At 40.2% G+C, this 12,698-nt stretch overlaps 1 protein-coding gene across 1 annotated transcript in view; it reads right to left on the bottom strand.

Moving 5' to 3' along the window:
* The window catches only part of PDE7A (phosphodiesterase 7A), a 116,865-nt gene extending 105,513 nt beyond the window's left edge, over positions 1–11,352 (bottom strand). Inside the window, exon 1 of the mRNA XM_044245524.1 lies at positions 10,594–11,352. Coding sequence (XP_044101459.1) covers positions 10,594–10,731 — 138 coding nt within the window. The 5' untranslated portion in view covers positions 10,732–11,352. The remainder of the gene's footprint in view (positions 1–10,593) is intronic.
* Positions 11,353–12,698: the final 1,346 nt, after the last annotated feature.

Below are 12,698 nucleotides of genomic sequence, written 5' to 3'. Positions count from 1 at the left end.
CCCCCCTGCCCCCCCCACAAAAAAAAAAACCTGTCTCCTCTTCCTATCTGTATTTTTGTTATTAGCTTCATGATCTACCTGGTCTCCAAGACTAAAAAAAGTAGGAAAAAAAATTTTTTTTTTTTTTATTACTTCCCTCAAACCAGTTCCTAGGTCCTAACTCCTAACTTTCTAGTCCTTGTGCCACGGTCATTGTTTAGCGTCTCCTCATGGGTTATCATCAAATAGCTCTTCAAAACAGTAACTATGTTTTGTTGTTATTGTTGTTGTTGTTGTTTTCAGTATAGTTGACACACAATGTTAGTTTCAGGTGCATAACATAGTGATTTAACAAGATTATACATTATGCAGGGCTCACAACAAGTGTAGCTACCATCTGCTCTCAAACATCCCTATTACATTATCAGTGACTCTATTCCTTATGCTATGCCTTTTATTCCTGTGAATTCTTCATTACATAATTGAAAACCTGTATCTCCCACTCCTACTGCCCATTTTGCCCAACCCCTCACTCACCTCCCCTGTGGCAACCACTAATTTGTTCTCTGTATTTGTAAGTCTGATTCTACTTTTTGTTTATTCTTTTTTTATAAAAAGATTTCACTTCTGAGTGAAATCATACAGTATTTGTCTTTCTCTGACTTATTTCACTCAGCATTATATCCTCTAGGTCCATCCATGTTGTCTCAAATGGCATGATATCATCCTTTTTTATGGCTAAGCAATATTCCAGTGTGTGTGTGTGTGTGTGTGTGTGTGTGTGTATGTGTGCGCGCATGCACATGCACACACGCACACATCTTCCTTATCCATTTGTCTTATCAGTGGACACTTAGGCTGCTTCCATATCTTGGTTATTGTAACTAATGATACAAGAAACATAAACCTTTTCAAATTAGTGCTTTTGTTTTCTTTGGGTAAATATCAAGTAGTGGAATTACCGGATCATATGGCATTTCTATTTTTAATTTTTCAAGGAACCTCCATACTGTTTTCTACAGAGGCTACTTAAATTTACATTTCACCAACAGGTCACAGGAATTACTTTTTCTCCACACCCTTGCCAACACTTATTTCTCATCATTTTGATTTTAGCCTTTCTGACAGGTGTATGGTGATCTCTCATTAGTTTTGATTTGCATTTCCCTAATGATAAGTAATGTTAAGCATCTTTTCATGTATCTGTTGGCCATCTACATGTCTTCTTTGGGAAAATTGTCTATTTAGGTCCTCTGCCCATTTCCTAATTAGATTTTTTTTTGAGATGAGTTGTATAAGTCCTTTATATATCTTGAATATTAACCACTTATCACAGATATAATTTGCAAATATCTTCTCCTATTCAGTAGGTTGCCTTTTTGTTTTACTGATGGTTTCCTTCACTGTGCAACAGCTTATTTTGATGTGTTCTCAATAGTTTATTTTTGCTTTTGTTTCCATTGCCCTAAGGAGACATATCTAGGAAAATGCCACTACAACTGATGTTGAAGAGATTACTGCCTATGTTGTTTTCTAAGATTTTTATGGTTTCAGGTCTTACATTTATGTCTTTAATCCATTTTGATTATTTTTATGTATAGTGTTAAAATGTAGTCCAGTTTTATTCTTTTACATGTAGTTATCCAGTGTTCCCAGCACCATCTATTGAAAAGTCTTAGTCTTTTCCCCATATTCTTGCCTCCTTTGTCATAGATTAGTTGACCATATAATCAAGAGTTTATTTCAGGCGTTTATTCTCTGTCCAGTGATCTATTTTTGTGCCAGTACCTTACTGTTTTGACTACTACAGCTTTGTAGTATGACTTGAAATCTGGAACTGTGATACCTCTAGCTTTGTTTTTCTAACAATAATTACACTTAAATTTACTTCTCAACAACTCCCATGGAGAGTGAAACTACTTTATAATTGTCAGAACTATGCAAAATTACCTGTAATGTGCATAATTGAGTTAGCCAAAGAAATTACAAAATCATGAAATTGGAAGGAACCAGAAGAGTCAATCCCCTTGACCATATCTTTCAAACTGCTATCTCAATTTATAATCTCATGAAGTAGCCTGTTCGCTCTCTGGACATCTCTGTCAGAGATCTGGACCCAAATACAACTTGTTTCACTTTTTCTAGGGTTATTGTGATTAAAAAGAAGATTCATGCTAAAAGAAGGACATTGGAAAAATTACACAAAATTCTAAACAAAAAGTTAAAAGTAAGTTATAGTTTAACATCCAGAGATGGCTTCCATTAGCATCTGGGGGTACCTATACCTTTATTTTTCTTTTTTTGTGAGTAAGCATGGTGTACAGATATGTATACATTTTGTTATTAAGTCTTAAACAAAATTGGGACAAACTATAGATGATCGGTATTAAAAGTGAAGGCAATGTATTAATTTTTTTATTCAACTGCTCAATTACTTTTCAGCAAATTTACAATTTATATCCTACTGGCATTTTGTAATCTTCATGTTATATACTTATTTTATCTTTCTTTTAGTTTGCGTTTCTTTAATTATTAGTGTGATTAAACACAAGATCTACGTCCCTATTGTTTCAACCTATTAGTCTTATTCTACTCTCTACAGTAACATCCTTTACTCGTGTCATAAAGGAAGAAGAGAACACGTAGTCTTTAGGGCCCCCAGAGCTTAATCCATTTCTACTATCTAGTTGTGTTACCTTGGACAAGGGACGACTTTAAGCTTGTATCTTCTCTGATATATTAGCAACTGCCCTCACCAAGTAGGAACAGGGTGTACCAATCAAGAACACACAACCAACCAAAATCTTAACCCTTTCCTCCTTTTTCTCATTCACATGGTAGTAATTCACATGCTGGAAAGAGCAATGCTCTATCATCTTTTACCAACCACTCTTCCACCTCCACCCCCAAGTTCTTGACCCAAATTCTAAGGCTTTCCTTTTCCAACTTAATGTCTCCAATTTCTTCATTCACATATCAAACAATGTGCTTTGAAATCACTTCATCACCTTGGTGAATATCTTCAGAATATGATTTAACTTAGTCATGTCCTCCTAGAAAGTGGCAACTAGAACAAAATCCAGATATGATTTGAAACAACCAAAATAAAGGTTATCACTTCAAATAATCACCTCAAACCATTAAATGTGTTTTCTTTATCCACATCTATGAGTCAACAAAAATCTATAATCATTAAACATAAAGACTAACTACATTCTACTCACCTTCACGGAGGCAGACTAGGATACAAAGTAAGGGTATGAAACATGAGAGGCATTTCTCAAAGTTCTTGTGATGCCTTGGGCAAATAATGTATTGTGTCTAAGGTCAATTTACTCCTTGGGAAAAAAAGGTAAAAATGGGAGTAACAGCACTTATATAGAGTTTTTGTAAAGATTAAATACATCAATTACAGTATCTGGCATGTGAGATACTCAATAAATAGAAACAATTATGACTGAAACAAGAGTACTACACCTTTATTAAGCACCATTTGTAAAGTACTTTACATGGTCCTGAGCTCGAGTTTGGTCTACCGGAAACGCGGATGACAGAGAGGCTTGGCTGAAACTTAGCCAATTAACAATTCATCTTCTTCCCCCAATTCTCCCTGTCCTGCTTTCATCCTCTCCTCCTCCTGCCATCATCTTCAGAAAATGAAGAGCCCTCCCTACCAGTAGGTGGAGGCATGGAGCAATAATCCAAAATTCCTACTCAAAATTACAAGCAGGAGAAACTTCTGATCACTGGCACAGATTCATTAGGAAGGGAACTTGCCAGCAGCCAAAATGAAGCTCTGCAAGGTTCAAAAGCTCATCTGCAAGTGTTTTCGTTCCTTTCCTCATATACTACTACCTCATATAGTGTACCTGAATGCAAATACGTGAAAGTATCATTTATTTGTGAGTAACCTTTGAAAGATATTTTTAACAATAATATAAAAAATCAACAAAGTCTATATTGAGTTTAGGGAAGAACAGGCTAGTTAAATATGGGAAAGAATAAACACTCAATTTTCTCTCAATTCAAATTAAACAAGATATGAACAATCTGTAGAATAAAAAAGTTTTAAGTTGTTTCTAAATCAGAAGATTAAAAATTAATGGTTGACGTTTTCGGGAATTCCAAAGGGAATGTAAGAATGCCCAGATCTTAAAGATGTTTAGTCAAGGTACTTCTAACAAATTAGATTTTATATAAACACAAACACACAGTCTTTGGTACAGAAAATTAAATTCCTTAAGATCTGCATGCAATGAGAATTCTTTTATCACCTAAATTTCCTAAGTGTCTTTAGTCCAACTAAATGGCTATCAACGGTCCCAGGCAAAAATCTGAATTAAGCTAATCTTTATCAACTTCCTTTTTCTTCAGCTCTTCTCTTCCCAAACTTGTCTCTATAACCATCACCAGAAAGAAGTTAATTCTCTAAAATTACTCTGGTCCTTCATGAAAAGAAAAGGGGGGAAAAAAGGAAGGAAGGAAGGAAAGAATGGTTGAAACTTAACGTATAAGCAGACATCTTATCAAATTGCCTTAGAGAGAATGGATGGTACCTCTCCTTTCCATCCAGTGAGTTCCCTACTCTTCATAACTCCCTGAAAAGGCTTAATATTTTACCTTTTGTGGGACATTTGTGTTTTAAAAAAGAATTCTTAAATAGAGAGTATGTACAGCTGATGAAACTCTAAGCATAGCAACAAGGCAACAAAACCTGGGCATAGGTCTAAAACCTCTTCCAATCACATCCCACAGACTAAACGTGTTCCTGATGACAACTTACAAACTAGCAATTTGAACACCCTACGCCTCAATCAGAACAACACTCCAAATACACTATAAATTTACATTAATATTATGTTTGAACATATATTTGAATTATAGCATAGATACATATTACTTCAGAAGTAAAAGCCAAAATATGATACTATTAAATTTAAATCAAAGTAAGAAAATTTTCTGAAAATAGAAAAATGAAACCAAGATCCCAACACAAGTGTTTTGGGAGTAGATAGGGAGGAAGTTCTCAGCAAATGAACCACTCCAGGACGTCCCACTGACTGTTCACATTATTTCCTGTGTACTGGCTTCTGAATGTAGATTTGTGAAGAGGCAACTACTATCGTAACAGTAATTCGGAGTAATGCACTATTACAAACTGACATTAGATGTATAACAGTCCTTTCAAACAAGCACAAGACATGCAAATGAAATCTGACAAAAGAGGAAATGTAAATGCACAGAAACACTTCGGAAAGTGTATATTATTGCTTAGTCTAAGTTGAAACAAACTCAGCATACCATAGTGCATCTAACATAGAAGAACATTTCTTTTTTTTTTAATAAAGATTTTATTTATTTATTTGACAGAGAGCACAAGTAGGCAGAGAGGTAGGCAGAGAGAGAGAGAGAGGAGGAAGCAGGTCTCCCGCGGAGTAGAGAGCCCGATGCGGGGCTCAATCCCAGGACCCTGGAATCATGACCTGAGCTGAAGGCAAAGGCTTTAATCCACTGAGCCACCCAGGTGCCCCTAGAAGAACATTTCTATAAATGTTTATAAAACATTCATAAAATTCTTACTAATTATATATTATAATCTAGTAATCTATGATTGGTGATGAAAGAGTGATAATCATTTTTCTTAGTATTGTAAAAGGACAGAGCATTCTAGAAAGCCAAAAAATGTTCTTACTTCTTGACCCAACCCAGTGATACCATTCTAAAGACTTTATCAAACATGTATGAAGGTGTTAAGGTTTTGTGTACAACATCAAGACCTGAAATAGCTCTAACGTTCACCATTCAGATAATGTGGTACTCACAGATCAACATGACATCACCACTAATGATCATTAAATATACATAAAACCATGCTGATCTCTGACAGCATAGTACCACTAGCCATATGCAGCTAGTTAAATAAAACTAAATTTACAATTCAGTTCCTCAGACTAGCCGCATTTCAAGTGCTTATCTAGGTATATATGGATAGTGACTATTACAATGGATACTGCAGAGAAATTTTCCATCATCACAAAAAGTTCTGTTGGATAGTGCTGCCCTACACAATTTCCCGGACCATCCTCTAACCGCCACTGATCTAGAAACATCTACATAATCTTCAGGCTTTGGCTGAAGCCTCAACTACTATGTGAGGCTTCCCCCTATTCATTCAGGAAATTTGGGTTTACCTTCCTGTAGTCTCATTATGCCTTGATAACTCCAATATAAAAATTATGTCACATATAATCATACCATTTTCCCCCAACATAATCCTGTAGGCTTCTTTAAGAACCAACTTTTATCCAAGGGACTTTGAACTGTTCTGGCACATCTAGAAACTTGAAAATTTGTCATATACTAAGAACATTGCTAAAGACAACAGAGATGTATACTGTAAGTAAAAAATGTTTATGTATAAGGAACATAATGCATCAAAGAAAAATGTGGTTAGGTTGGCAGGCTCACAAGTCATTTTTTTTTTTTCAATTACTAATTCTTTGCATTTTCTTAGTACTCAATACAAGGAATCTCATTCTCAGAAGGTGTTTAGTAAATATTTATGGAATAGTTTCTGTATTTTAAAAAAAGGAGAAAAAGACACCAAGAAGGAACCCTAATATAAACTATGGACTCAGGGTGGTAATGATGAGGCAATGTAGGTTCAGCAATTGTAACAAATGTATTACTCTGATGGGGGATGCTAATAATGGGGGAGGCTATGCATGTACCAGGCCAGAAAGTGTATGGGAGATCTCTTTACCTTGCACTCGATTGTGCTGTGAACTTAAAACTGCTCTAAAAAGATAATGTCTTCAGGAAAGAGACCCTAATATTTTGTTCAATAATACATACCATCAATTTATGATAAATTTAAAAAATTAGATCACAAATTTCTAACCCAAATAATATTTCTCTCCAGTGCATAGAAAATCTGACTAAGAGGCGCCTGGGTGGCTCAGTGGGTTAAGCCACTGCCTTCGGCTTGGGTCATGATCCCAGGGTCCTGGGATCGAGCCCCACATCAGGCTGTCTGCTCTGCAGGGAGCCTGCTTCCTCTTCTCTCTCTCTCTCTGCCCTGCCTCTCTGCCTACTTGTGATCTCTATCTATCAAATAGATAAATAAAATCTTTAAAAAAAAAAAAAAAAGAAAATCTGACTAAAATAATCACAGGCACAGTGCTTTGGCATGTCATCAATACACTAATTCAGCTTCCACACTTACTAAGTACTTACCTATGCAAAGCACTATGGACATAGTAGTGAACCAGACAATTTCTTCTTCTTTTTTTAAAGTTTTTAAAATTTATTTGAGAGAGAGAGAGAAGTAGAGTGAGAGGGAGAAGCAGACTCCCTGTTGAGCAGAGAGCCTGGGACTTGATCCCAGGACCCTGAGATCATGACCTAGTCTAGTCCAAGGCAGATGCTTAACCGACTGAGCTACCCAGGCACCCCAAGCAAGACAAGTTCTGCTCTCACAATATTTTACCTAAGTAAGAACTTTATTCTCCAAGAAAAAACCTTGGATAAAATCTTGGATAAAAAATCTTGGATAACTTTAATATCAGTTATCAACAAGATACCCTAAAATGGCAAAAACAAGCTTCTCTTATTATTCTGAATTTTTCAAATAATTCAAAGAATTCATATTAACCATTTGAGAAAGTAATACCTGACCTGGTTTAAAACAAAAAGTTAATGCCTCATTTACTTGGCATTCTTGGGACAGTTAGTTGGTATTCCACAGAAAGGAATTTTTCAGACAACTCACCCTTACCCATTTAAGCACCAACACTGGTTTGGCATGGAGATTTTTTTAAGTGGGAATCTTTCCATTTTTAAAAGCAGATTCAATTAAGTATTATTTTGACTAATAATTATTGGGTTGTATAACACTCAAGCTCCTAAAGTATATGTCCCCAGGGTTCCCTTTTAAAAGTTGCTGGCTTTGAAGAGTTTTTCTTCTGATCTCCAGCTTTGGTGTGTCGGTTGTCAACTTTTGCCAGTATCAGTGAGAAACTGATTCTAGCAGCCTCCAACCCCTTTAAATTTGCACTGCTTGCAACACAAGTTTGTCAGAGCTTTACCTAAAACACATGGGCTTTGAGAGGATCATCAAATCTATACTTTGGTTGCTCAGTCTTCTGCTTATTTCCTGAATCTTTTTGAAGTCTGCAGTTACAAGTTCCAAACCAGGTTCAGGATAAAGGAGTGCTATACCTTGATAAAAGTCCTTGCATTGTTTTCATATTTAAAACTGATGCACAGTCAGAGGTAACTTCATTACTTATTCACTCATCCAATAAGTATTAAGTACCTACTAGGAGATAGTCTCCTGTGGTAGGTGAAACTGAAGAACTGAAAAGATTGCTAGTTTTGAACATATTCTAAAATGGATTCAGAAAAATAATTTCGTAGCACCTTAAAAAAAAAAGAAGAAAAGAAAGAAAGAAAGCCAGGTTTGGAGAGGTTTTTTGTTTTTTTTGGTTTTTTTTTAAGTATTAAATGAAACTACCAAACCACCTCAGCTTTTTAAAAATTTTGTACCTTTAGACTTAAAACTGAAAATGCAAGGGTTTTGATTTAATCAAACATTTATTGTATAAAGCTCTGAAAAAGATTCCCAAATTTTCTTTTTTTTTTTCTATTACACATTCCCATCTAGCCCTAGATAAATCACTAGCAACATGAGTCTTGGTAATGATAAACAGTCTAAGTCTTGGTAATGATAAACACACCCATTTCAGTGCATGGTAAGTTTAACATCATTTTAATGTTAGGCAACAATGTTTAGAAAAAATGTTATAATTCAAGAAACCTTCTGTCCAAATTTTCGTAAATTCCTATATATTTCACTTTGAGGTTTAGTTTTTTTATTTTTTTAAGCTTTAGGAATTAGTAAAATATGGTGTAAATCTACAATATTTGCTTTATCTGCCACAACCATAGTTTTAAAATTCCATTATCCATTTAAACCCAAGGCTAGGAAATGAGTCAAGAAGGAGCAGGGCTTCAAATTGGTCTCTGAGGATTAATTATGACAACAGGTAAAACCCTGGTATGAGGCTTGTTTTAATGCTCTTGGAATCTCCTTTCTCATTCATTTTCTCCTCAGGGAGCACAAGTAACTTTATTGGTATTTTATTATTTTATCAAGAACTACTGATCATCCTTATTATTTATACTGATCTGGAAATGGGTATTAGTTATGTGCCTGTGATCTGAGAAGGTAAAATAATATTGTGAAGTGAAAAAAATTACATTAAAATCCTTTTCCAGCAATGCATTAACATTTCTTCAACATTAATTTTGAAACCTAAAAATGCTTTAAGCTTAAATACTATAAAGGCAGAGCATGGACCCAACTTTCAAAATAACAATGTAGTATTATTTAAACTACTATAGTAATCACAAATTTGGCTCTGACCTCATTAGCATACCATCTTGTCCTGTGAAATAAGTCTCATTTCAAATAAAAACAATTTACAGAGAAATCCAGATGCTCTCTTGCTTTCTCTACCATTCAGGCAAAGAAGCAAATGACAAATATTTACTGGACTCACCTATCCCACGCAAAATCTCTACCAGGTGCTATCCACACTACGGGTTTAAACATATATATACATACATAGACCCGGCTCAAGATAATTACAAGTGGAGAGAAAATACGCTTCATAAAAGATACTAACCAAGAGGAAAAACAAATATACTCGAATTAAAAATTGATCATGAACAGGTAACATTCTGGCAGCAGAAATGCAGGGTACTTGATTCAAATGTAAAGAAATTGTTTTTGCCTATTTTAAACCTGGCAATCAAAATCACCCAGAACTAAGGAGTTGGGCCAACGGCATCACCAAAGGAGAAAACCGAAATTCTCAGGAGCGACTGGTATTGGACCATTCAAAATAAAGTCTCCCTGTGAGTGCTCATTAGTAGTTTCTCTCCTAAAATCTCCTTATCAAATTAAAAACAAAACTGATGCCTGTTTATCAACTTTGCAGAAACCGAAGCTCTTCGGGGAAGCACTCCCGATTCTTGTTTCTTTGCTAGCACTTCATGTCCATCCACAGAATAGAAGGGGCTGGGGAACAGCGACGAGGAATTGGCCTATTGTTCAGAGAACCGCAGGACCATCCGAACGCCACGGGGCGCGCGGGAGCAGCGGGGAGGCGAGGCGCAAACGCTGCACAGGTGTGTGCATGGGGGAAGGGGGACAGGTGTGCCCGCGGGCACAACTAAGGTTAGAGAGGCCAGACTTCAAGATCCAGACTTCGAGAAAGGGAGGAAAACGGTCATTCCCGAAGCTTAAACCGCTGACCACGGAGGGGGCGGACCTGGAGAAGGTCTGAAGGGCTTTCAAAGCCCACCCGGGTTGGGCGCAGGGAGGAAATCAGAGAAGGCCGGGGGACTTAGTGTGCAAAGCTCGAGGATAAAAGAGAAGGCTCTCGAACCAAGAGGCCAGCCTAGAAATCCGCAACAATGGACAATGTTGGGTCTGAGGTAAATGGCTAGGAGACTGGGGGTGTCGCGAAGGTGAAGCTGGGTGGGAAGAGGGAAACAAAAGAGAGAAGCCCCCATGTGTGGGTCCCCTGCGGCGGCGGCGGCAATTACCTGTGAGAGTTGCCGGGGATTGGGGCAGCCGAAGAGCGCGGAGCTGGAGCTGAAGCTGATGGCTCCTCGGCGGCTGAGGACGTGCTGGGGGACCGGCCTGTCCAGGGGCAGCACCGGCAGCTGGTAACATACTTCCATTGAATACGCCCTCCCTGCCCCCGCGCGGCGCCCGCCCAGCCGCGGCTGCCGGCCCCTGCGCTGGGAAGGGGCCGCGGCTCGGGGGCGCCGGGCCGAGGCGGGGGCAGGGCCGGCGACCGCCGACCCCGGGCCGGGAAGCCGCACTCACGCCTTCCCCACCCCAACACTCCGCCCGGGCCGCCGGCGGGAAGACGCTGCGGCGGCCGCGGCGACAGTTACGAGGACCGGCGCGCGCCCGGCTCCGGGGTGCAAGCGGGGTCAGCACAGGCAAAGTCGGAGGGGAACCCTGCCGCCCAGGGGCTCCTCGGCCGGGAGGAGCGGGTCCGGGGAAGGCAGAGCAGGAGCGGAGCAAGGACAGAAGAAAGCGGTGCAAGAAAAGACTGCCGGAGCCAGCGGCGAGACCCAAGGCGCGCGGGGCTTGGGACCAGCCACCAGCTCGGGCCGCCACCACCGTCCAGCCCCTCCCCTCCCCCGGAGCCTGACTTCACTCCGCCGCCGGCGCGAGCCCGGCGTAATTCACACTTTGCAGCCGCGGACCGTGCGCCAACCACGGCCGCCGCCACCGTGACGTCACGACGCCGCGCCGCAGGCCCCGCGCCACCGCAGCGCCCAGGGAGACGGACTAGCGGCGGAGGGGGTAAACTGCCTTTCTCCAGTTCTGCACGTTAAGCTCGGTCGCTGTCCTCTCCCGCCACACGCCGCCCTCCCTCCTCCCCCAACAAAATCAACCGCCAGCTCCCCCTAGCTCTCCTCTATCTGTCCTCCACCCAAGGCGCGTGCGCACGAGGCCCCACGGTGTGGGGACATTCCCCTTATCGAGAAACTCTTGTTTTCGAGTGCGCTGAGGGTGTGAAGTGGACTCAGCCTGCGCTACAAGAGATACTCGGGCCTTCTGACCCGAGAAACCTAAAGCATGCGCACTTGCAGCGCTCAGCCTTAATCGCGGGGTCACCGCTGTGCTTCCCTCCTTGAATTCCCATTCTTGGGCTTCGCTGGGGACCGCTGCGGCAGTGACGTCAGCGGGCCGCGCGGGCCCCCGGCCTCCACGCTACGTCACTGTCCGTCCCTTGGCGGGGCCAGGCTGGGGCTCTCCCCAGGCAGGTGCGGGCCCCAGGGCTGCCCCGGGGCCGAGGGAAGAAGAGGGGTGCGGAGAATACGGGAGTGAGTAGGGGGTGAAAGGGTGGAGGGGAAACACCGAGACTGAGAAAGAAGAAGTGAGAGTATGCACTGGAAAAAATGAGAGAGAAAGGGTGATAACTGAGAAGACAAAGGGAAAAGCCTGCATGACCTTTTACCAAAAGTGTTTTTCTTTGTTAGCTTTGATTTTTAAAAAGCGGATAAAGGGGTCTTGACCTGGTTTGTAAACTGAATATGTCATTTGCAGGTTCATTTTGTCACATTTCTCCCCAAACTATCAAAGCTTTTCAGTTTTGGCCCATTGTTTCAAATGCATTCCAGCCCCCGGGATGTCAGCCTGAACAAGCTTTTTCCTGCTGGCAGAAAGATTCGGCTCTGCTCTCAGGGCACCCACCCTTCCACTTATTTGCTCTGACTAGCCATTGGCAAGGTGGTAGATCTTTGAAAGTACTGCATAGACATTACTGATGACATCAGATATGAAATTCTCATGATTCTGTAAATCAAAAGTCTGCAAGACCTTTTGTAATCTTTCCACGGCATCTGTTTCTTTTACATCACTTAAAACATTCTACCTCTTCAATGGTTGTCTATTTGTCTGTTCTCTACTATTAAAAGAAATATAACTTCCACTATGGTTTCACGGATGTTGTCTTCATTAGATGGTAAGCTCTCTAATGCAACACTGACCCACTAATCTTTGAAACCTTCATTACTCCCACAACATCTAGTAGATATATTGAGCATCTGCTGTATGCTTAGGATTAAGCTAAACACTCTTATTCTGACAAAAACCCTACGAGATAATAGAATCTAAACTGAAACTGGGC

Source organism: Neovison vison, chromosome 4 (genome assembly GCF_020171115.1).
Source record: "Neovison vison isolate M4711 chromosome 4, ASM_NN_V1, whole genome shotgun sequence".
Lineage (NCBI taxonomy): Eukaryota > Metazoa > Chordata > Mammalia > Carnivora > Mustelidae > Neogale > Neogale vison.
Note: the sequence above shows the minus strand (reverse complement) of the source record. Positions and strands in the feature narration are given on the sequence as shown.